At 49.7% G+C, this 24326-nt stretch overlaps 7 protein-coding genes across 7 annotated transcripts; 2 read left to right on the forward strand and 5 right to left on the reverse strand.

Annotated features, from left to right (window-relative positions):
* Window positions 1–1320: 1320 nt before the first annotated feature.
* On the reverse strand, window positions 1321–5708 carry N7471_000666 (uncharacterized protein; the record flags this gene model as incomplete). The annotated part of the gene is made up of 3 exons (XM_057273387.1): window positions 1321–1699; window positions 1768–1931; window positions 1998–5708. The coding sequence occupies 3 exons, from the start codon at window positions 5706–5708 to the stop codon at window positions 1321–1323; spliced, it is 4254 nt and encodes a 1417-aa protein (XP_057141566.1).
* Window positions 5709–6408: 700 nt separating this feature from the next.
* N7471_000667 (bZIP transcription factor) lies at window positions 6409–7664 on the forward strand (the record flags this gene model as incomplete). The annotated part of the gene is made up of 3 exons (XM_057273388.1): window positions 6409–6486; window positions 6536–7517; window positions 7573–7664. The coding sequence occupies 3 exons, from the start codon at window positions 6409–6411 to the stop codon at window positions 7662–7664; spliced, it is 1152 nt and encodes a 383-aa protein (XP_057141567.1).
* A 926-nt stretch (window positions 7665–8590) lies between these two features.
* N7471_000668 (uncharacterized protein) lies at window positions 8591–11495 on the reverse strand (the record flags this gene model as incomplete). The annotated part of the gene is made up of 4 exons (XM_057273389.1): window positions 8591–9289; window positions 9346–9639; window positions 9702–11198; window positions 11254–11495. 4 exons carry the CDS (start codon window positions 11493–11495, stop codon window positions 8710–8712), a joined length of 2613 nt encoding a protein of 870 aa, XP_057141568.1. The 3' UTR covers window positions 8591–8709.
* An 897-nt stretch (window positions 11496–12392) lies between these two features.
* N7471_000669 (ATP-binding protein) lies at window positions 12393–14418 on the reverse strand (the record flags this gene model as incomplete). Its single annotated transcript, XM_057273390.1, has 3 exons — window positions 12393–12707; window positions 12804–14347; window positions 14391–14418. 3 exons carry the CDS (start codon window positions 14416–14418, stop codon window positions 12393–12395), a joined length of 1887 nt encoding a protein of 628 aa, XP_057141569.1.
* A 917-nt stretch (window positions 14419–15335) lies between these two features.
* On the reverse strand, window positions 15336–16229 carry N7471_000670 (carbonic anhydrase; the record flags this gene model as incomplete). Its single annotated transcript, XM_057273391.1, has 1 exon — window positions 15336–16229. One exon carries the CDS (start codon window positions 16227–16229, stop codon window positions 15336–15338), a length of 894 nt encoding a protein of 297 aa, XP_057141570.1.
* A 558-nt stretch (window positions 16230–16787) lies between these two features.
* Window positions 16788–21119, reverse strand: aarA (L-aminoadipate-semialdehyde dehydrogenase; the record flags this gene model as incomplete). The annotated part of the gene is made up of 3 exons (XM_057273392.1): window positions 16788–17085; window positions 17138–20718; window positions 20769–21119. The coding sequence occupies 3 exons, from the start codon at window positions 21117–21119 to the stop codon at window positions 16788–16790; spliced, it is 4230 nt and encodes a 1409-aa protein (XP_057141571.1).
* Window positions 21120–22227: 1108 nt separating this feature from the next.
* Window positions 22228–24092, forward strand: N7471_000672 (uncharacterized protein; the record flags this gene model as incomplete). Its single annotated transcript, XM_057273393.1, has 2 exons — window positions 22228–23960; window positions 24023–24092. 2 exons carry the CDS (start codon window positions 22228–22230, stop codon window positions 24090–24092), a joined length of 1803 nt encoding a protein of 600 aa, XP_057141572.1.
* Between the last annotated feature and the right edge of the window lie 234 nt (window positions 24093–24326).

Genomic DNA, 24326 nt, shown 5'->3' on the forward strand with positions numbered 1-24326 from the left:
GTGGTATAGGAAAGTCATTGAAGAAGAGAAAAGGAAAGGGGACCATCGCCGGGAGTCTAGACAAGGCAAGATATGTGCGAATCGAAGGAGACGCCAAGCCCCGTGGACAAATGGCAGGGGCGGAAGGGCCAAGCAAAGGCCGTTATAATTGGATGATCTGACGCAGCGAGGGGGGTGAAACGAAGAAAATGTGGTGCTTTCTTCCCGCCAAGTCCATGAAGATCTTCAAGTGGACCGCAAAAGCCATGAGGCCTCGTCAGCACTTCTCAGCTGTCGGCAATGTCCGTCTATACGGCAAAATCATTGGAAATGAAATATAAATTTGTTAGCCCTGGACTCCCGTTGTTTAGCTCTCCCCAGTTTTAGCTAAATAAGCATAATTCTCCGGATTTTGGTTAAGACATTCTCCATACTTGGCACTTTTATAATGGCAAGATCTGCATTTTCCAGGGGTTTACCGCCTTGGATATTGCCAGACTGATTTGTGCTACATAACCTACATATGTATGTAGCAGTAAGTACTTATTGCTTAGGGTCCTGCTCACTGAGTATCTCACAGCATAGGGTGATTACTATGGTGGATACGAGCCTTTCCGAGACTGCGGTATTCAGCACTTGTTCCTAAAGATATATATGGTACCTAAAATCATAATAATCTTAGTAAAGACAGTATGGCAACTCGTTCGGGGAACATTAGAGGGGACATCGGATTAAGGTTAAAATGACAATCATCAATGATGTGCTTGGAAATTTCAAAAATTTATGTTAAAAATGGAAGCACAATCTGCAGAAGATACGACTACTTGATGAGGTTAATAGCACGCAAGATGTACCGCCTAGGTATTTACTGTCCTTTTACGCATGGTCGATTCTTTTTTGACAAAATATAACCACAGATCACGGTATTTATCGGTCCGTGATAGTTCTCTGGGTTCCTGCAATAACATGATCCACCACACGTATAAATTAGACATTTCGCCCACCGTCCCCCATTTTCTCCATCACCCTCCTCCCTATCCTAAAAGCTCGCTTTCAATTTCTTAACATCTTATCAATGGCGTATATTCAACATCTAGGGACCAAAAGCCAACCAGGTGGCTATCAAGAACGATTCTCTAGCATGACGTATCCAGGGGAAGAACAACACCCAACAGAAGCGACTTCACCCCGCCTCGCGCAAGAGCAGCGCCCACTCCAAGAAACCCTTGATCTTACACTCTGTACAGACAAGGAGAAGGGTACTGTCATCTATAGGCCAATGCCAACAGGCGAGATAAATCGTAGCTGACTTGAAGTTCCTTGCAGTAGCATCCTGGCAACCTAGTTCTCGGCCTTCTTGCTAGCCTTCGTCCTCAAATTCATCATCAAGAACACCAATCCGTAGATACCAAGTACGAAAACAACAACGAGGCCGGCATTCCTCCAGCCAAAGTACTCCTCTGCGAGGTTCAGAGTCTTGAGGTAGTCTCCACCGGTGGTGTACTGGCAAACGCGGCAATCAGAATTTGCGCTCGGGTTGAGGAGGTTTGTTCCCGCCCCCATGCCTTTCTGGTAGGTGGCAAGGTATTCACCACAGGTTTGGTTGACTGGTGGGTCAAACAAAGCAATCTCATCAGGAGTGCAGGTGACGGTTTTGGACCATGTGGTAAAAATAAGCAGGGAGCTCATGAGATAGTTGAAAGGGTCGATATAGTACATCCTGTAGTGAGTGCGGTTAGAAACTACGAATCAAAATTCCGGGGGCCGACGAAGGCAAGTAATGCTTACCAATATTTCCAAAACGGTTCAATCTGGCTGTATGGCACCATGACACCACAAAATGAGACAAGGGTCGTGATGACGAGCGGGTTGACGAGCGATGCGAAGACCGCATTAGGAGCGTAGGCGGCAATCATCTGACCGATACCGGTGTAGAGGCACTCGTACATTACCTGTAAATTATTCATGTTAGTTGTCTTGTTCAAACACTGAGCCCAGCAACACATAGAAAGACTTACCACCACAAAGAAGACACTGCCGGCATTTCCGGGGGCAGTAGGCAGTCCACAAGTAAAATACCAACAAACATAATAGAGTAAGGCGCAGACAATCAGGTATGGGATCTCCGAGATGATAAGACCCGCAACGAAGGGAGCCCAGTGGTACATCTTGCTTTTCTTCTCACGCGTCTCGTAGATATCGCGGCGGTCGATGAAGAGAGGCTGCAGTTGGGAGATCACTCCGGGCGCCACGAAAATGAAATTGAAAACGGTGAAGAGGTTTTTCTGTAGATCTGTGAGACGATCCCCAATCATCCAGAATGAGAAGCCATTGAGTAGCGCTAGGCTTATATGCAGGGCGAACTTGTTGTCGATATATTCGGTGTTTCGGAACAGTGAAATGTTCATGCGGTGGGTTACGAGCTTGACCTGAGTCCACATCGAAGCTGCAAACTCGTGCCCGTCGTCAAAGGTACCTGGCGGTCTAGCAGCCGCTTGCCTAGCCATGACATCTAGCTCGGTTGTGAGCTTGTCGTGCTCCGGCGACTCCAGCCAAATCTTGTTCCAATCGGCATTTTCAGAGGTGGCACCTGATACCACGTCAATCATGTGCTCAGCAGGGTTAGCTTCGGGCGGACAGGGTGCTCCATGCCGGGCAAAATAGCTCTTGACAGTGCTGGCGTTATCTCCAATGTCGCCAAAGTAAACCGTTTTCCCGCCCTTGGCGAGTAAGAGGAGTGTATTGAATTGCGCGAAAAGCTGAGTCGACGGCTGATGGATGGTAACCAAAACAGCTTGTCCGGCCTCGGCAAGTTTACGTAGGAAGCGGACAATATTGAATGCGGCCTGGCCGTCGAGGCCGGACGTAGGTTCATCCAGGAAGATGAGAATGCTAGGCTTTGCGACTAGCTCGACCGCAATAGTAAGACGTTTGCGTTGCTCAACGGACAAACCAGCACCTGGACGACCAACAAGGGTGAACTCAAGGTCCCGCAGCTCTAGGATATCAATAATAGTGTCCACATAGCGTAACTTCTCACTAGTAGGTGTGTCGCGGGGCTGGCGTAGAAGGGCGGAGAACTCAAGGGCCTCGCGGACGGTTGCCAAAGACTCGTGCACGTCCAACTGTTCGACATACCCAGCGGAGCGTTGGAAAGAGATAGGAATGGGTCGGCCATCAACCAACACCGATCCGTGGATGGTTCCGTCAGTCTTGCGCTGGGCAAGGACGTCGAGCAGAGTTGTCTTGCCAGCACCAGAAGACCCCATAAGCGCACCGAGCATGCCTGGCTTCACGTATCCTTGTACATTATCAAGGAGAACTCGATCCCCCGAAGGTGTCTTGACAGTATAAGTAAGATTCTTCCAGGTGAAGATGCTTCGGTTGTCGTTGAGTTCTTTTCCGAGAGTCTCTTGTGGAGTGTTTACTCCAGAGTCTGGCAGAGTCTTTGTGGACACTTGCGATTCCTCATCACCGAGAAGCAGATGCTTCGACTTATACTGCTGCTCTCGGGGAACAAGTAGGCTGCGAGCACCCTCACCGGGTAATTTCCACCGGGAGGTGAAGAATATGGTAAGTGCAACGAACAGCACCCACCATGCGCAGACGATACCGAAGTTGCGCCAGACATGGCTATGGCTGAATGACATGGATGCGAGATACTCATGACCGGTGACACTAGTTGCACCAGGTGAAGCGCCGCCAACACCAGCACATGATTGGCCACCTTCTCCATTGGTATAACCAGGGCCGTTTGGTATGAGGTTCGGTCCAACGCAGGGGATGATTGACGCATGGAACTCGTTACCAAGAAGAGCTTCAAATCCATACGCCATGGGGTTGATCCAAAAGAGCCACACAAACCATGGATGCATCTCAGGTTTGATGATCATGTAGCCCATGTAGACAAAACATGCGACAATCATCAGACCAGAGACCTTGGTTGCGGCGTCAAAGGTGGGGAAGGCGGCACCGATTAGTCGAAAGAGAGCGGTCATGGACATGGCCGTCATGAAATTGGTGATCCAGTAGGTGAAGAAGGCTTCCGCAGTGCGGTTCAAGCCAACCATGAAATAGAGAACGAGGCCGAAGTGCGACACTTGAAACAGTAGGATGGGAAAGTCTGCGACAATCTGGGAAATGCAGATGGCCGCAGGATGATACAGAGCAAATGAACGATGCTTGGCTAGAATAGGTCTCCCAGTAAACGAGTCTGTGACTTCCGAGAGAGCGATGAGGGCGTTATACAGAATGGAGAAGAACAGAGCACCACCCTTGAGGAACAGACCAACGGAGTTATCTGGCGCATTGTAGAAAAGCGATCCGCCCAGCAGAGCCTGAATGACTGTGGCGCCTTGCTTCATGATCAGCGTTGCCTTATCGCCCCACATGATTTGGTATTGCCGGGTGACGGAGGCTTTGATCTGAGAAAGGAAGTCTGTGGTGACAGGTGACTTCTCGGGCACTCCCCGATGCTTTTCCCGAGCCACCATCTCCTTAAAAATGGCTGTGTTCTCCGCCGCCTCTTTGCTTTCTGGATAGGAGCACTCGGCCAGCATTTTGGATTTGAAACCGGACGATTCGTAGGCTGCACGAATTGCGTCAGAAGTCTGAGGAAATTTGTTTTCATAGCCTGGTGCAACGATGCGTTCTGTTGGAACGGTCACGCCAGTCAGGAAATCTGCCCGGTTGGAACCAGAGTCGCGCCTAAACCCAAGGTTTTCCATGAAAGGCACTGCATCCTTCTGTGGACCATAAAAGATCTGCTTGCCCTCATCAAGGACGAGCACCTTGTCAAAATGCTCGTAGATGCCGTTGCCTGCCTGATAAAGGGTGACGATGGTCGTGAGCCCAAGGACGTCGGTCATCGTCCTGGTTGCCTTGATCCACTCTAGAGCTGTGCTAGCATCGAGGCCACGCGTGGAGTTGTCCCAACAGAAGACACTTGCTCGAGTTGTCAAGCACTCAAGGATGGAAACACGTTTTCTCTCTCCTCCAGAGACTCCTCGGATGAACGCGTCTCCCACTTTGGTAGATTCAGTGTGTGAGATGCCCACCGACCGCAGAAGAAATTCCTTATTGAGTTGAGCGTACTCCTCCGCAGACTTGATTCCTGGAGGAAGGTGGTATGGGACTTTCATACGGGCGGCGAAGTCGATGGTCTCGCCGACGGTCAATGTCGGAAAGAATATTTCCTCTTCCGTGTTCATGATAATCTGACCGCGATATTGCTTGGCTTCCTCGGCAGACATGTTTCCAAAGGCAACGTCGCCGCTCACCTCTGCATAGCCACGACGGTTGTTCGAGAGCACGTTGAGCAATGTTGTGCACCCTGATTCGGGTCGGCCGAGGACGAGCAGCATCTCTCCGGGCTTAACACTGCCATAGGAGTTGTCGAGGATTGTTTTCATGGGAACTTTTCTACCGCGATTTCCGAAGAGGTTGAATTGTGAGAGGACATTCTCATTGAATGTAGCGTCGCTGCTGACACCTTTGACAGTGAGGTTCTTCCAAGTGACTCCAACTTTCCGGGCTTTCTCGCCATTTTTCTCGTCTCGCTCTTTCAAGCCTTGAAGTTCGTCGGCCATGTGCCATGTTGTCTGGGTCCTTGGGGACACCTCTTCTGTCGACATGTGCGCGGCATCGATGTCTTGTGTTTGATCTGGGATTTTCTCCAGACTGGAGAACTTTTCCAAATTGCTGTCGGTGCTTGACGTGGAGAGAGCCATTTAAAAACTCTTGCGGTGCTTGTCAATGCAGCAGTAGGGGGAGGGGCGCAAGAAGATCTATACGGACTGAGCCACCAGGTCTGCAGCTGTATGAAGCAAGAAACCTACAAGCAATATGCAACACAACGAAAAGAATAATAGGATACATGAGGATAGGGCAAGGCTGTTCAAATAACCTCGTTCTGGCGCGTCTAGCCAGTCCATGCAGGTACGAATTTGAGCTTGGGTTGATCCACTGTAATCATTCCGTCTAGGAATTGGATCGACCCTAAATCAGCGATATGGTCATTGCATGCCGCAGAATGATGAATAAACCATGGGAATGAGGACCCATGTGAATCCCCGTCTAAGGGCGGGCGATTACTCAACCCGCCCGGCTGTTAAGTTAACTCCCGGTCTTGGAACTACACAGTTGTCTAGAACCTATACCAAGTCGATCTGAGAAGACCTGTTTATGGTTAAAAATAATTCGCATACTCTACTCTGTATGCTGAAGTGCATTGGGAGTCTCGGGGCTGACATGCGAGGGGCGTATTTCCGATTACTTAACATTTCCGCATTTCCACCAAGGATCTGAGGAGGCTCAGGATGATGAATAATCTAAATTGATAGGTCTTCATGAGCTTTTAACTACCTTTATCCACGAATACTAGATCCACTCGGTCCCATCAGCCGCAGGCCAGCAAAAATCCACCAAATCATGGAAGAAAAACACAAGGCAGACGGGGTGCGGAAGAAAGGGCGTCCTCTGAAACTTAAGAACCAACAAGCACTAGAGGTGGGTGAAATGTAAAGCAAAAATGTATTCGATGACTGATTCCCGTTAGAGGCGCCGCGAACAGCTACGCATGGCACAGCAAACGTATCGCACGCGAAAAGAGAACACTATTGGCAACCTACAGGATCGTGTCCACGAGCTTGAGGGTGGCATTGAGCAGCTCAGCCAATCCTTTCTCACCTTCAGTGATCTCCTTTTGGACACTGGCCTGCTTGGAAAGCATTCACACGTCACGTCTGCCCTCCGCAAAATAACCCAGCAACACCTTTCGCTTGCTGAGACTGGATGTGCGAGCCCTTATGAAGGTGCTCTCGTCAAGGAAGCTGGTGCCACTTCATCCACTGCTTTTGACAAGGATGAAAGATGCAGTGACAGTCGCGCAAGGGTGCCGTCAAATGAAAGAGCTTCTACCGGACTCTCATCAACCCCGGTGGAATGGGCTGAGCTGCCGCCCTTATACACACAATCATCCCTTTATCAAGGCCAACCGGCGCCTCCAATCAGTCTTGTCATGCCTCCGCTCGCTACTGAACCACCTATTCCGCTATCATCACTACCAGGTCACTCCCCACCCATTGCTCTCACTAGATCGATCAGGGAAGAGCAGTGGACTTTCTCACAGTATCTAGTAAAATTATGCTGTCAGAATGGGTATCAGCTCCTTATGAACACTCCTGACGACTTCATAAAGATTCAAGAAGTTTTCGGGCCATATATGCCTCCAACTGAGCGCAATAATCTCATTTCCTGTTTTCATGCTGGAATGCATGACAAAACTGGAGGGCTTATTAATCTCATGGCCACTGTACTTGCCCCGTTGCGTTCTAAGAGAGATTATTATGCCTCGGAAGAGCTTGCGACCCAGACTGAGAAATTGGAATCGGCCGTCGCATCCGAGGTCGACGGATGGCTAGATGCTAGTGGTGTACAGAAATTCCTCAGCGAGAGGGGATTTTGCACCCAGGAGAATGGCCGCCCATTGTCTCACTCATACATTATTTCGTTGCCTCACGTTGCGGCCCTTGTTCAGTGTGAGTATCTGGCGAGGCATACATTGGCTTCAAAAAACTAATAAATTAAAAATAGACCTCGCTGCTGAGTGCGTTTGCTTCGGACATGGTCCGGCGTTTCGACGCCAAACTGTTGAGGCTGCATTATGCCTCGCAGGAAAACCATGAAGTTTCTTGCACCCTCTGCGTAATTTTCAGAAATAGGTTGTTCTTAAGCCGGCTGGCTGTATACGCTGTTTATGGTATTGATGATGAAATCCATTGCGGGACTAGCATTTGGCTGATCAAATTTGAGAGTACCATTCAAGTTTTACCAAGCGTGACAAAAGGTTGAGCCCATTGCATAAGTAAACGCTTTCTATGATTAATGGGGAGTATTTTATTTCGTTTGAACGACTTGAAAATTTCACTCATTGAAGTTGTTTTCTAAACATGTAGCGTGAGTGTACTTCATCGCATGCAGCATCACTGAGTAACTCATGATTACCATTTTTTGGGCTATAAATACACTTGGCTTCTAAAAATCTGGTTTTTGCGTTTATCCTCCTCAGCAAGAAGCCAGCCATCCTATAGGAAGGCCACAAAGGCCACCACGACCGGCGGGTACGCTATCACAAGGATGGTTCTTCTTAACAGCAGACTGGAGAAACAAGCAATGATCGTATATCAATCCAATCAAAGGAGTTTGAGATGCAAAACAAGAAAATATCGTTGATATCAATAATTCCCCGCTCTCTGACTGATTACTCTATATAACCAAACAAGAAACGCAAGAGGATTAGACTAAATGACCAGGCGCCCAAGATATCCAAGGCCCATGAGCCCTAAGGGGTGAGCTCTAAAGCGGAAACGGAAACCCAACTTGCGCGGCCTAAAATCCGGTGTATATGTAGTATATTAATCAATGAAGCAGTACAACGACAGGGACTGTTCTGATGTGTTGACTATTCCATGCCATCATAGCTGCCCTACGGAGTAGAATCGATACGAATAGAAAACCGCACAGATCATATCTTTTTATATACAGCAGGTCCACCCAATCCGAATATTATACAGAGCCGGAAGGTAACCAAGCTATCTCACATCTAGTAAGCCCTGGGTAGCCAGCAGTGAGCCCAAAAAAAACACATACCCCAGAATGCATGCTATGCAAATCGCTCCAAGGACAAAAAAGAAAACAAAACACGAGCTGCCTACCATCGTAAACAGCCACTCACTCGTCAGGATCACGATAATTCCAAAGCTTTTTCCGCTCCGCAACCCACCAAAGGCCAACCTTCTCAGCCTTCTGAGCCCAATCAAAAGCCTCAGGCCCATGCTTGGAATGAACCTCCGCCGCAAGCGACCCCATAGTCCAGCCTGTGACAGGCTCAAGCTCGTACGGGTCCTTGTCCAAGTCCGTGAAGCGGTACTCGAAGTCATTGTTCAAAGGCAGGTTGAGCCGCCAGGGCACAGCAGCGGAACCAACACTCAGCATCGAGCCACCGGCATTAATAACGCCCATGTTCCAGGCTTCGCGGCCATTGTGCGAGGTGCGGTACGGCCGGATGAGGGACTGGCCCTCGTACTCGTTCATCAGATCCAGGGCAATTTCTGTGTCGTCTGCGTTGAGGGAGTTGGTGTTCACGAGGAGATCAAGGATCGTGGGGAGGATGGATACGGCGCTGCCGTTGACATTAAGGTGCATGCGGGGTAATAAGGGGTGGTGGAATACTAGGGGTACGCGGAAGTTGCTGATGTGGGGGTTGTGGTAGGTTCCTGTGACGGGGCAGTCTTCTCCAAATGCTTGGCCGCTGTTTCGTTGGTTAGATGTCAGGTTTGGTGGTCACTTGTGGGGAATTGCACATACTGGTCTCCCACGAAGACTGTCAAGGTCTCGTCGGCGATGCCGGCTTCTCCGAGCATGCCCATTAATTCGCCGAGCCATGTGTCGACGAAGTGGTTGGCGTTGAGGAAGTCATCCATGAGTTCGTGTTGTGATTTGTGGAGATCACCGAAATATTTATCTCGGTTCCAGCCTTCGGGTGTACCCCAAGGGTGGTGAGTTGTGCTGGTGAAATGTGAAAGGAAGAGTCTCTTGTTCTGACGAAGCGTTTCGTCGATCAAATCTTTGATGTAGGGGCGGGCCTCAGTTTCCGCATAACTGTCCCAAGTTAGTATTTACACGTGAGGAACAGCTGCGGGACATTCTGCCCGACAACATACCCGAAGTAGTTGATCTTTTCCATATCCTCATGGAAATATTTCGCATCCTCCACATCAATGTCTTCCGAGTACAATGTCTGCTGGAAACCGAGCAGATCCATAAGCCGAGTCTGTGCCTGGAACTCTCCAGTGACAGACTGGGCATAGATGGTTTGCCATTCCCGTTCTAGGTGACTGTCGGTGGAGTTCCCAGAGCTGGTGGAGTTCCCAGAGCTGGTGGAATTCCCAGAGCCAGAAGCATCCTTAGAGCCAGCAGACTTCTTGCGCTGGTTGAATAGATCCATGATGTGCATCAGACACGGCTGGTATGGAATGATATCATTTTCATGCATAAAGTCCACCGGGAGCGGTCCCAGACCGCAGTAGTTGACAAGACGCGATTTCGCAGAGAGAGTACTCCCGGACAATATCCCGTCGAAGCTGAGACCACCTAGTCCGGTATTCGTTGAGTTAACCGAGGAAACGAAGCCAGATTGCTCCCCTGTAAGCATCTCTGCCACGGGGGTAATCTGGGACAGTTTGTCGTCTAGATCGGCTTCATCCTCCTCATCGTATAATTCATATGATTCACGGATTTGTTGGTACAAGCGAGAATCATTTTTGAGGGGGAACAGATCCTTCCTACCGCTTTCCAAGAACACGAAGACGATGTGGTTGATGGGGATGGCATGGTCCTTCAGAGCCTCCTTCAGAGGACCAAGTGGTTCCAGGTCAAGGTTGCTTATCCTCATGGGATCCTGAACGGGGTTATAGAAGTAGTGTCGCGGTTCAGCTGTCTTGTTCTTGCTTTCAGAATCGGATTTGTTTTCCTCCCTCTTGGACACGCTTTGAACAGTCGAGTTAGATGCCTCCAAGGTAATTTCGATCCCGTTTGAATCGGAATTCACAATCCATCTCTCAAACGCAGCAGGAAGAGGGCCTCGTGCCCAGGCTGGCTTATTATTTCCATAGGCAGTGTTACCCGAGTCGTCCAATGTCGGTGCCCACCCCTTATAGTGCCCATTAGCAGGTTCCCGATATTCCTCCGCCAGCAATTCAGGTAGCGGAAATGTTTCGATGGTCATCCGACGAGCCCGAGATTGTTCGCCGAGCATGGTGAAGGGCAGAGCTCCCGTCATATGATTGTATGGGATTGATGGCCGGATCAGCCAGAGTCCGATCGTTATTCCAGTGCCCACGAGCGTCCATAATCGAGATCTATTCGACACTAGACTTCTCAGATCCGAGGGCCCCGATAACACGGCGGAAGACTTGGCGTCTCCGAGATTAGAGAGGGAGCATAGCCAGCGGGTCATAAGATTCCAGATCCCTTGAGCCATAAGCCAGGAAGCCACCGCGATCACTGTTGTAGCGGCAGCCATAGGAACCAGTCCGCTCAATATTAACTTCATTCCCTGCCGACTGGCGCCCACAGATCTGGCTGCATCCCATCGAATTTCGCTGCCGGTCTGACAATAGAAACTAACTTGCGACGACGTTGCTAATAAATCAATGCATCTAAGGGTAAAAGTCAATATTGTTGCCCATCGCATTTAGGAAAAGGTTAACCAACGCGACAATCGCTGATCCGATAACGGCGGCCACTGACCACCGACCAGAGGTCGTATATAAGAGAATCCATACTGCAACGAATAGGAGGAGCTCCTGAATAAAGAATGTGGGAAAATAGAGGGCCAAAAAGTATAGGGGAAGAGATCGATGTTGGTATATGTGAAGCAACTTGGAGCAGAGACCGGAAAGCACCAAAATAGACAAAATCAAGCGCTGCGGATGATGAAAACGAGTGACAATCATAATGGCCCAACGCAAAAAGCGGCCAACATGAGGAAATCTTTCGACACGGACTGTTTTCCAATCCGTTTATACAAACTGTACAAAGGGGCAGAGGGAAAGAAAAAAAGGGAAAAGATGATAAAAATAGGGAGACAGAAATTGACTGCTCGCGTGCTCCACAACAGCATACTATCGGACTTGTGCCATGGCGCTAGATCGCTTGGATTATAATTGTAAAACCGTCGGATCGTGCGGGTGCACTAGCCAACACACGGTGGACCTGAATCAGGGGGCCGTTGCTCAGCCTTGGAGATGATGGGTGTTTTGATGTTTTAGTGTTGATATGCTGTGTACATTTTGTTCCGATAATGATCGGCGTTCCGGGGAAATGTCATTTGTTCAGCCTTAAGAGGCAATGTTGTCTTGAAATTGCATTCAACATAATCCATGTCGTATGGAACGGAGTGGGCCGGAGTGTGCGTATGCGAATACGAAGAGCCCCGTAGCCCTATAGACAGGGCGGTTCAGGGGGAACGGCCCCGGGGCCTGCCGGAAGTATTTGTTGGAACAGTGAAGATGACATTGTTCGCCCCCAAGAGAGCCAAGGTTGTATCGACAATGACTGGAGGAGTGAAAGTCTTGGCTGATGTGTTTTTGGGTGTTGCCTGCTCAGCCCTGTACTCGGACCCATGGACCGGCGGACGGGCGGCAAGCGGCGGAGGGCAATGGCAACACATACAACACAAATACAACACACTCGGCAACTTGCATATCAACATACTGGGAAAATTACAGAACACAAAATTGAGCCATAAATTGCATTTTTGATTTGGAATTCGAATAGTCTGTGGGTATTGCTAGGTAGCTATCTCAATATCAATACGAAGTACGAAGTATGCCCCCTTGTCTCACCAGGCATTACTTTTGCAAATCGTCCAGAGCAAGCACCGTCTTCAGATCTTCATATCGAAGCTCACGTTCCTTGGACCAAGCCAAGAGACCGGCTGTCTTGATCACATTCTTGATCTGGCGACCGTTCAATTGCAGCTCGGCCACCTGGTCAAGTTGCTCATCCGTGAAGGCCTCAATGTTCGATGAGCGGGTTAGGAACTGTCTCCAAATCTGGCGCCTGGATTCCGCATCGAGCTCTTTGTAGGTGAGGGAAAGGTGGATCCGAGACTCGAAGGCAGGATCGATATTCTGTGTACGGTTGGTGGTCAAGAAGAGAATACCCTGAAGAAAAAGGTAGAAGATCAGTAACATGTCATTTTTGCGTATTTGGCCCCCACCCAATCTTCTGGCGTTGACAATCCCAAGATCGGAGCTTACCTCGTAGTATTCAAGTATTCTCAAGAAGATAGAGACAAGCTCATTGCGATCGAGATTGCTTGAATCACGGGCTTCCATGAAGACATCAGCCTCATCAAGCAATAGAAGAGCACCCCACTTGGGAACCAGCTGCAGGATGCGTTTCAATTTTGTTTCGAAGACACTAGCGTCAACTCCAAGGTCACCCGCGCTCATGACATAAAGAGGCACTTTCATAACCTCAGCAACGCTCTCCGCAGTCAGGGTCTTTCCGACCCCCGGAGGACCGCTGAGCTGCATAATGAACCCCTGGCCTTTTCCCCGAGCGACATCGTCAAATGTATCCACTTTCTTGGATTGAGCCTTTGCGACGGCCAAGATCACGTCCTTGAGCCCCTGCTGCTCCCGCGGTAGGACTAGTGACTCAAAGGCCTGCTCATTCCACTCAATGTCTTTCAAATGATCCACGTGGAACGAATCCCATTCCTTGTCATTCAGAGAATATCCACGGAGCATTGGGGTTGCAATGAGGCGCTGCGCATCATCCAGTTCTCCATCGATCTCCCTGTCAAGGTGGACTTCCTGCATATGCCCAAAAAGCTTGTATGCCTCAGTGTCGATGATGACGCGCCGCTCGACATGATATTTGGTGTCGCCTAAATTGTTGTCTTGACTTTTGGAGCTCGTGCTGGTCGAAGGATCTTCATAGGATTTGAAATGGTACCCCTTGTACGATTCCCACTTCTTGCCCCGTGCAGTCAACACCTCTTGGACAATATCCTTTTCTGGGTGGTATTCGAGTGGAAAGATAGGCAGTGAGGTAATTGGTATAGTGCCCGCAAAGTGGGGTATCGTGAACTCTGTGTATTTGTATCCGAACTTGCTTCCGTCAAACTCAACGTATTCGACTTCGAGATAATCATGTTGCAATAGTTCATATCCCGCTGATGCTTGCGTGGACGAATACGCACGTAGTGCTCCATCACTCGACGAAAGGAACACACCTTGAGGTTCCAGGATTGTCCAAGCCAACTCGTGAGTGATGACACCTTTGGCAACCAGGTCGTTCTTGCGGTTAATCACATCCCTGAGTTCCCCGTCCATGATGCGGTAGAACAGATCCACATGAGCCTTGGCAGTTGGATCCTGCTCTTCATCTCGCAATTTGGTGATTTCTTCCCATCGATGAACAAAAGGCCGGAAAGGTAATGTGATCTCAAGGCGCTGCAAGGTCGGTGTGATACCAGGATAATCCTTCAGTGCCTTTTTCAAAAACTCCTTGAGACGCTCGCTTTGAACTATGACGGAATGAATAGACAAGCTCCTGCGTCCATCATAGCACTTTTCCTTTCTCACGATAAGTGCGTATTGTGCTGACTCTGCATCCTCGACAGGATCGGGCAAGTCGATGGGTACTTCTTTGGTCCATGAGTGTTTGCCATATACATCGGGCTTTGTCTGGTAGAGGGTGCGGAAATCACAGAGGGTGCCCTCAGGCTCATACTGGACATCCTTGGTCTCGGGCTCTGTTGTACTATCGTCGGTGGCTTTGATTATTAGTGTGGCTAGGTGAATGATAGTCAAATGTCAGAAGGGTCATATACTTACCAACTCCATCTGAGATATCGATCGCCATGATGGATGTCAAGTGAGAACTGGAAGAGGAAAAAAGAAGTTTGAGATGTGAGAGGGCAGAGGGAAACTTAAGTACTCAGGGAAGGAACGTTGGGAAGACCTTTCCAAGGTTGGAAGATTACCCTTATATGTTTGTTCTACGTGTATGAGCCACCTCTTATGTTACTATTACACCTTCTCATCTTTCTGGATAAACCAATGATTTGGTAGATTATGCAGTTGTGTTTATACCTAGATAGGCCTAGATGGTATTACTGATGTTATTTAGTCCACGAACGTTGGGCGTTGGTGAATGGCATTGGTGATAGTTAAATACTTACTAACACCATTGCATATTTCCAAGGTATAAAGAGAACTAGAAAGATCAACAAAAGTGTTAAGAGCAAGCCTACGTAAGGTAGATGTGACCTCGGGAATGTACCTAGGTACAGTCATCGTGCCTTAGTTATGTTGTGTTTATGTACCTTTTGTATGAAGTTGCTATACAAAAGATACCTAGATTATAGTTATAGAAAGATTATAATTCGTTCAAACAACACTTTGTACATACTTCGTATAAAGCCGTAAAGCCTCAAAGTCTGATTGGACCTAAGCACAATATAAAGATCCATGGATGTTTCACACCTGGATACTGATTGGTCTTGCACGATTCCCGTTGACCCCATTGACCATTGCGGATCCCCTGATCCACACATCATGCCATACGATATTTATGAGGGGTAGTCCTGAGGTTTCCCCCCAAGGGGCCAAAAAAGAAAAAAGGAATCTTTTGGCATGTTTATGTTTATCATCAATTCATCAAATCCATGTACGCTGTTCACTGTCGCTATCTAGAGGTGTTCTATCTATCACTCATACTACATTCAATGAGATGGCCTTCGGCCGAAAAATCCCAAACTCCGAAAAAAACCCGCTAACTCACTCCAGTTGGAAAGCCGTCAGACGAGCCCTGATAACCTCCTCCGAGTCCTGAGTGTCCAGCTCACTGAGCACACCCGATCCAACATCATAAATCAAGCCATGGAGCTGCAGTCCCCGCTCCTGGATGGCATTCAGAACAACACTCTTCTGCTTGACGATATTTAAGCCCTCGCGAACGTTCAGCTCGGCCAGCTTCGACGCCGCCTCTTCACTGGTCATGGACTGCAGAAGCTCAAGGTTGCGCTCACGCAGCTGACGAAGGGGAAACAGCCACGGGTCCAAGATACCCAGGTTCTTGTTGCCCATGGCGGCCGCGACACCACCGCAGGAAGTGTGCCCGCACACCACGACGTGGTTGACGCGCAGATATTGCACGGCGTATTCGATAACGGCGGAGGAGCTGAGGTCACCCGGGTGGAGGACGTTGGCGATATTGCGATGCACGAAGACGTCGCCGGGCTCCAGGCCCAGGAAGGTGGTTTCTGGGCAGCGAGAGTCGGAGCACCCGATCCACAAAATCTGCGGTTTTTGGCCGGAGGCGAGGGCAGGGAAGAGCTCGGGGTGGTTGCGGGCTGTCTGTGCAGCCCATTCCTTGTTCAGGCGCAGGCCTGCTGCATATCGATCTGTGGGATCCGCACCAGCGATGTCAGTCTGGGTCTTGGGTTTGGGACGTGTGTCCAAGCTCGAGGGTGATGCTGCGCCGGTGCTTTGGTTGCTGGCGCAGGAGAAGGGTGTGGAGGTTGAGAAGGGCTTGGTGTGAGGCGCAGACACAGCGGTCATGCCGCGCGTCACTCGAGACTGAGTCGTGATCAGGGAACCCGGTGAGTACCAGGAGTCCCGCAGTGCACGCGCAATGAGACCGGTTCGCCCGGTGAGTCTCGCAGCACCCATGGAGGGGAAAACGGAGGAAGGGGGGTTATGACAGGGGTTGGGGAATGAAGGGCCGACTGAGGGAGACCAGAGGATTACACGGATGATCAGGGAGACAATTAATCCCAACAACCGGTACGTGGTACTTCTCACAGAGCTCCGATAGGTTTGATCGGTGGATTGAGTGATGAGAGAAAGCGGGAAAAATTGATGGGGAAGTTGAATTGCCAAGAACGCGCATGAACACCGCTCACACACTTACCTTCAGACATGATGGAATACTAATAGTGGAGAGAGATATGGAAGAGAGCAAGAAAGAGGATATCTTTTAAGCTATATAAATTCCCAAGTGACAGGAGTGAGTAAAGAGACGGAAGCCAAAGGTGAGTCCGAGTAGCACGGAACGGGCAGATCGGCGAATCGGGCTTTTTCGTTCGAGTCGAACGACTCTGAACTATCGGGGTTGTATACACTACAAGCCACCTCTTTAATGGCTCAATTTACAGTTTGTTGGGTGTTTTGAAAATGTAAATGCTTTTTTAAAATCAGAATGAGTACATGCGTTTTTCTTTATAAATTCTAAGATGTACCACCGCGACCACCGACACTCAACAGAGTCTTCTTCTGTTCCTCACTGATTTGAGCAGCAGGCAGAGGGCGAGCTCCAGAAACGGTCGGTGCGGGCAGGAAGCCGGTTTGAACAAGATAAGAAGCATACAAGCCGACTAATTCCTCGGTCACGCCAGCACCGGCTGATGCGTCAACGCCCGACCAGGGGGCATCGGCACGCAGAGCCGTCGCTGCATTCACATCATCCAATTCCGGAGCCTTAGTGTTGGAGGGAAGGTCTGTGGTAACGAAGTGATAAAGGGGCATACTAAAAAAGGTTAGTATGTATCCAGTAATGGACTGAGAGAAGTGTAACTTACAGAGCATGCTGAGACTCCTTGTCATTGTGCTCGCCATCATTGACATACTGCTCAAGGGAAGTGGACCAAGGCACGTAGTCAACCTGGGGGACATTGTATCCGTAGAGCTCTAGCGCACCAAGGAACTGGTTAAAGCGCAGACGAGGGTGTCCAGTAACATGGGCGACGTTAACGCCTGTGGCAGGTGGATGGAAGGCAGTGGCAATGACAATACGAGCCACATGATCGACGGGCACCATGTTCACGGTATTGAAGATATTTGGGCGAAGGCCAATCTGAATGCAGCCCTTGAGCATACGGATGAGGAAATCATCGGTGTTGGTAGTTCCGGTGACCGAATCACCAAGAACATATCCGGAGCGAATAATGGTTCCTCTCAGGCCTCTACGGCCGGCCTCTTTGACAAGATATTCTCCAGCCCATTTGCTTTGACCATAACCGGTTCCAAGGCCAACTCTGCTGCCCTCCATATCGTCGTCTTCGCTGATACCATTTCCACCAGCGGCGATGATACGTTCGGATTCTTGGACGAAGTGATCCTTATCCAAAGCACTGGTCGAACTGACGAAGGCAAACTGCTTGGCCTTTCCGCTGCCGCACAGCTTGAGGGCATCGATGGTGCCCATAACATTAGCCGGTCTAAGTGTCGCATATGGGTAGACCCAGTGGACAAGAGCTCCGTTGTGAATCACAGCATCGACGCGATTGGTAAGGTCGTCCCACACTGATTGGGAAAGACCAAACTGCGGCTTTCCAAGATCACCACAGACGGCTTGCAGCTTGTGGGTCCATGCTTCATCCCAGAAACCATATGCACGGCAAGTGGAGCGAAGTCGCTCAAGTGCCTGCTCCTCGGACTTTGCCCGAACCAGAGCTACCACCTTAGTGGAAGGAGACTTGCGGGTAAGTAGATCTCGGAGGATATGCGCGCCTAGGAAACCAGTCGCACCAGTAAGGAACACTGTGGGTTCGCTAGTGAGCATAGCCTCGGTACGCTGAGGGAACGTCTTAGGCAGCTCATCCACAAGCTGGACGGCATCCTTAGAGTACTCGTCATCCGGCTCATTAGCAGCTTGCACAGCTAGAGTCTTGTCATCACTAGTTGCGAATGATTCCATTGCTAGCAGACGGTCAATCTCGCTAGCAAAGCCCTTAAGGGTCGGGCTGCGGAAGATAGCATTCATACTGATGTCAATAACACGCCACTTACGACGCAGCTCGAAGAACATTTGCTGTGCGAGGATACTATGGCCACCGAGATCAAAGAAGGAGTCATCCGGTCCAATCATGCGAGCTGTCACATTGGGAATGAGCTTGGCCCAGACTTGAGCCAGAGTCTGCTCGGTTTCAGAGAGGGCCTGCAGCGCAGACGAGGCGCGGCGGGGTGCAGCGGCGCTCAGCTCTGCAGTGTCTGGGAATGGAAGTGCGGGCTTGTCGATCTTGCCGTTCGGGTTCAGAGGCATGCGCTTAAGGGGAATGATAACGGTCGGCACTGCGTATGTAGGAAGCTTACTCCGGAGATGGTCACGAGCATCATCGCGGAGAGGACGGAAGCGTCGCAAGAGACCAACCATACCCTCAGAGTCAGAATCATCATCCTTAAGGCCCTTGCTCTCCAACCATGAGGCCCACTTGTTCATATCGGGCACAAAGTAGCTGACCAACGTGGGTTCCTCGTCTTTATCTCTTCGCACCAAGGTCACGTTCTCGCGGACCAGAGGGTGCTGAGAAAGATGAGTATCGATCTCTCCAAGCTCGATACGGAACCCGCGAATCTTCACTTGGTCGTCAGCGCGGCCAGAGCATTCAACATCTCCAGACGGTGTGTAACGGCCAAGGTCACCACTGCGATAAAGGCGGTCACGAGGACCAACGTAGAATTGGCGCCAGGGCTCGTTCTTGGATTCGGCTTGATCTTTTTCCGCCCAGATTTCAGGCTTAACAAACCAGTTGGTAAGGAACTTCTTCGCACTCAGTTCTGGGGAACCAAGGTAGCCCTCTGCAAGACCCGCCGCACGAACGTAGATCTCGCCGACCTCTCCAACAGCACAGAGACGAGTGGGATCATATCGGTTGACAACCAGCATCTGCACATCCAACATTCCGCGACCAGCCATAATCACATCCTTCATATTGTTCAGGTAGCCCTCGTGGCTGGCGTAGCTAGGAATTTCAAAGTAGCTGACAGCACGCTGGGTCTCGGTTGTTCCGTACATGTTCACAATGCTGACATTGGGCGCAAGTCCCTGGAGTGAGCGGCAGTCTCGCTTAATCAGAATGTCACCGACAAAGAATGCGTGGTGAAGAGCAGGGAATTGAGCAGAGGCACCACCGACAAGAATTTGACCCATAGCAGGCGTAAGGTGAGTAATGGTGGCACCGTACTTCTGCATCCATTCAGCAAGCTTTTCGTTTTGGATGTCCTCACGAGCGGGCACCAAGAGTTGAGCACCCAAGAACAATGGGGTGAAAATGTCTCTCTGAATAGGATCGTGAGCGATGCCACTCAGCATAGTAAACTTTTCGTCTGGGGTGAGCTTAAAAGTCTCAGACATCCAAGGGAAATAATATGCCAGAGAGAAGTGACGGCCACGAACGCCCTTCGGCCGGCCTTCCGAGCCGGACGTGAAAGACAGGGTCGGAATAGAGTCAGGACCAACGACGACACCAGTAGGCTTGGACTTCAGTGCGACTTCGTTGGCGAAGACATCCTGACCATTGATGGATCCACCGGAGAGAGTTCCATCATCGAGTAGGGCAAGCGCAGGAATTTCGGTGCGGAGCTCAAGATTCTCGTCAATAAAAGCACGCACGATGTCCGAAAGTTCACCTGAATCTTTGGTAGCCTTTGCAATGTTCACCAAAGCCCGGGGACGGGCAACATCAAGGTAGATGTTCTGACGTTCCGGAGGATAGGCAGGGTCAATAACGGAGAAAGTCGCACCGGCTTTCAGAATTCCCATGACAGCAACCACCAAGTCAACACCACGGTAAGCATAAACCATCACAACCTCTCCTCGCTGAATGCCAGACTGTACTAAATGATGGCCGAGGATGTTGGAGGCCTCATTGATTTGGCGATAGGTGAACTCGCGGTGAGGGGAGCTGCTCGACTGGGTTTCAACCACACACAACTTGTCTGGGTGGCTTTCCGCATTGGCAGTAAAAATGTCATGGATGGCACCACGGAAGTTAGACCAGTTCAAATTGGATGTTGGGTCGGGCAAGAGTGCGCGCTGATCTTCGGTCATGAAGTCGATACGGCCGATGGCCTCATCCGGATTGGCAGCAGCATTGCTAGCAATACTGGCTAGCTGCTTCAAAATGAAAGCAATACGAGCACTCGAGAAGAGACGCTGGTTGTAGTAAGCGCCCAATTCGACCTCAGCTGAACCCGGTGCAACGTTAACCACCAAATCAGTAGTATCGAAGGTGTTTGCAGGGTAATCTTGTGAGGCAGCAGGGGCATCATATGCGGCGAATCGGAAGAGGACTGGGGTGCGTTCGGACTTGGACTTCTCCTGGATGTACGAGCGAAGGCTGCCCAAGGGCACGATTTGGGAAGCGCCCTCCTTAAATGCCTGCAAGTCTTTTAGCAGTAAACCCTATAGCAAGAAACATACATACATACCTTGTCTACTTTGGCATAGAGCTGGGCAAACGACTCCGAGGTATCAATGGGGACCCGGATGACGAATGCACGGCCATCCTCGTTGGAGTTTGTGCCCACAGCGATGTCCTCATCACCAGTCAATCGCGCTACCAGAATAATGAAGGAAGTCAGGAAAGCGGTGAAACCGGATGATGACCCCGAAAGCTTCTCCTTGGGGAGTTGTAGAGATTCAAAAGCTTCAATCACTCTCTTGCTGTCGGTCTTTTGTGTATCGGGATAATCGCGAGTCAATGGAGAGACAGTCAGGTTGTTCAACCTTTGTGCCCATATCTCCAGGCGGTCCTGCAAAGAGGCCGCTCCCACAGCCATAATTGCAGTATATTCAAAATAGTTGGAGAATGAAAGATACGATGACTCAATATTAAAATTCCCCCCCCCCATAGTGGAAAAGTCCGATCTCGCCGCTATTTCTGCCAATGAGAATGGAGGCGCTGATTAGCTGTTTTCCCCACATAGTATTCACCGCCTTGTTACATGGTGGGGTGGCGTCGGAGTTTAGGTTTCTCCAGCCCAGAGCGGCACAGATTGGCAGAAATAGGGTGAGGTTGTACATTGTAGGGAGTAACATCGTACATTATATAAGGAAGTCTAGTTACTTTTTTTTTGTTTGATCTCTCCACTGAATTTCTTTGGCATGCTGGGACTAGACTTGCCCAGACAGCCATTCCTAGGGTGCTGAGAGTATAACCCTAACTAGGTCTCATTTTGGTGAAGAGGACATATAGATGGAAAATCAAGATATATATGTGAAACATAGCATATGCCGGTAGTTCCAAGATATGTATATATAATTTAGTGGAGCATCACTGATATATATCATCCTACAAAATTTTCACATAGCTCCATTAATCTTCGTCAAACGTAGGTGCCTACGGAGACATATATTGCTCATGGATCACTGCTAGTTGCTTGTAAATGAACACAATATGTATATAGCGAATAGAAATGTCAACTATGATGGTAAATCAAAGAGAGATACTAGAATCTTGAGAATATACCTGGTTGTTAACCAAGACATTTTATACTCCAGAGCTTCTCGAGGTTCACGGACCACTCTTCAGATGAGGTCATCCATCTCCAATGGATTAGCTGAGTCATCATTTGCTTTGGACCTCAGGCAAGTAAGGAACCAGCATCACCATCCTAGCAAGAAGGGTTATTATCAAGGGTTATATTTTGTATTTGGTTCATCATTGGAAGCCAGGGTGATATCAATTCAGTCTAAGAGATTCAGATGGAAGTGTGTTGAGTTGTCTTCATACCTATCGTCATTTTCTTGCCAAGCCTGCATTGGCCAAATCTGGTCTTCGTTCGAGGCGGAGTTTCAGGAGAAGTGTCGCGGTCTGAAGCCACACGTGTTTTTTTTTCAACTTTTGACGGGCCTCTATACAGGTCCTCTGGTTTGAATGTTGGAAATATGATTCCTCACAGGAGTACAGCCCTCCTGTCTGTAATTGTTTTCGTCGCGCTTTTGCTTTTCATTTTCTCGTCCTCTCCGGTCCCTGATGCTGGCGAGGAATCAGCCACAGGCCCGGCCAAGTTTGTGCCCACACCAAAACTACCTTCACTAAGCAACTTCCACCTGCCCTCGTTCCGCCCTCCCTCCCACGAGCAGCCCGAGGAACAGGACAACAGCACCCACGGCGAATCAAAATGGTACAGCACCCTCGAATGGTTGAACCCATTCTCCTCTGCCATCACATTGGATGAGAATCGCTCCGTCCTCCCTCCCCTTCGCGAACGTCGATCGATCTACACATACTACGATGCGAAATATAACCCCAACAAAGCCAATGGCAAGGATCTCAAGGACTTGCAGAATGCCGATGCGGAATTGCTTCTCGCGTGGCGTCGGGCATGGTTTGCGCAAGGATTCAAGCCCGTGGTATTGACTCCGGGCGATGCGATGAAAAACCCCAACTATGAAGTTGTTCAGAAGTGGAAACTCGCGCCTAAAACACAGAATGAGGTGTTCGCCTGGCTTGCGTGGGGGCACATGGGCACCGGCTTGCTTGCGGACTTCCACTGCTTCCCCATGGCGCGTTATGACGATCCCATGCTCTCGTATCTTCGCCGGGGGAGTGTCCCAGAGTCAATTACCCGATTTGAAAACCTCAAGAATGGCCTATACGCGGCGGACAAGTCGCGGATCGATGCAGCCGTTCAGAGCGCAGTTCTGAAGCTCGATGATAAAACCCAGTCCTTTATTGATCTCATTGAACCGGAATCATTCAAGGTTGAGCCGCCGAGCGCTTTGGCATTTTATAAATCTGCAGCCATCACCTCTCGCTACTCTACCGTGCATGAAAAGATGACCCAGAACCCTGCGAGTGGTCAGCTGGCTCTTGTCCAACTGATAAACTCCCACCTGCACAATCACTTCCATAGCTCCTTCCCCGCTGGACTGGCCGTGCTGAAACCGTTCCCTCAGCACACTACCGCGCTGGTGGAACCTGCCCTTCGGCTGGCAAAGGCTCTTATTCAGTGCCCCGAGTCGCCCATTCCCGACTCTTGTCCACCTAATGAACCCGAATGCCGCCCATGCGGGTTTGGGTCTGCAAAGCAACCCATGCGTATCAGCCAGCCTTCGACCTATAAAAACACCACCTTCTTGTTTACGATTGGCACCCTTCCTCACCCCTACACTCTTATTAGCCTGCAGAAGAACTCGGAAGATATCACTACACCACAAGTTCGCCGGGAGACCGAGCGCGACGCATGGTTGTCTGAGGTGACCAAGGAACACCTTGGGCCCGAATTGGGTTCTTCATACCGGGGAGTGATCTTCAAGCAGGTTGTCGCAGGCGAAGACGCTGTCGGAACTTCTTTGTGGATGACAGTGGAATCTCTCCCTGCCCAGGCAGGCCAGAGTCTCCCCTCAGAGCTCTTGGACGAGTTTGAATGGCAGTTTGGTTTCAAGATCCCTCGTGGGAGTAAGATTGATCCCGCAACTGAGAACGACAAAGACTCCGCCAAGAGCGCTCAGGATCGCACGCCAAGCGAACAAGGAGTCGGCAAAGAATACGAACTCATCCAGAAGGCTCGCGAGGTAATTAAGACCAAGGAAACGAACCGCATCAACATCAAGGATGTTGTTGAGGCTTGGAACCTTGCAGACACAGAGGTTTGGCGTTTTGTTAAGGCCTATCGGTAAGTCGTTGCCTCCTCAGTATAATGTCTCATAGGCTATTGCTAATTCCGTTATTCTATAGGGCTCGAAGCGTTGTTGAACGCCAGAAGTGGGAAGAGCAAGAGAAACCTTTTGCTGGCTCGAGGCCATGAGCGTCCATTTACGGGGTTACCATCTACAGACCATTTCTCTCATATATGTATTCTAGCATATTTTTATTTATTTATTTTGGTTTGGCGTAATTCAGATATAGAAGTTTCACCAAGTTGGCAGATCTTCAAGACTTATTATGCACATAGTACGGAGTAGTAATTCCAGCAAAACGACTGGGTAGCTCTGAAGGCGGACGGGAATCCGACAGTCATCCGACTTCCCATCGGACAGTG

Source organism: Penicillium samsonianum (genome assembly GCF_028829775.1).
Source record: "Penicillium samsonianum strain IBT 33392 chromosome Unknown utg000001l_segment0_segment0, whole genome shotgun sequence".
Lineage (NCBI taxonomy): Eukaryota > Fungi > Ascomycota > Eurotiomycetes > Eurotiales > Aspergillaceae > Penicillium > Penicillium samsonianum.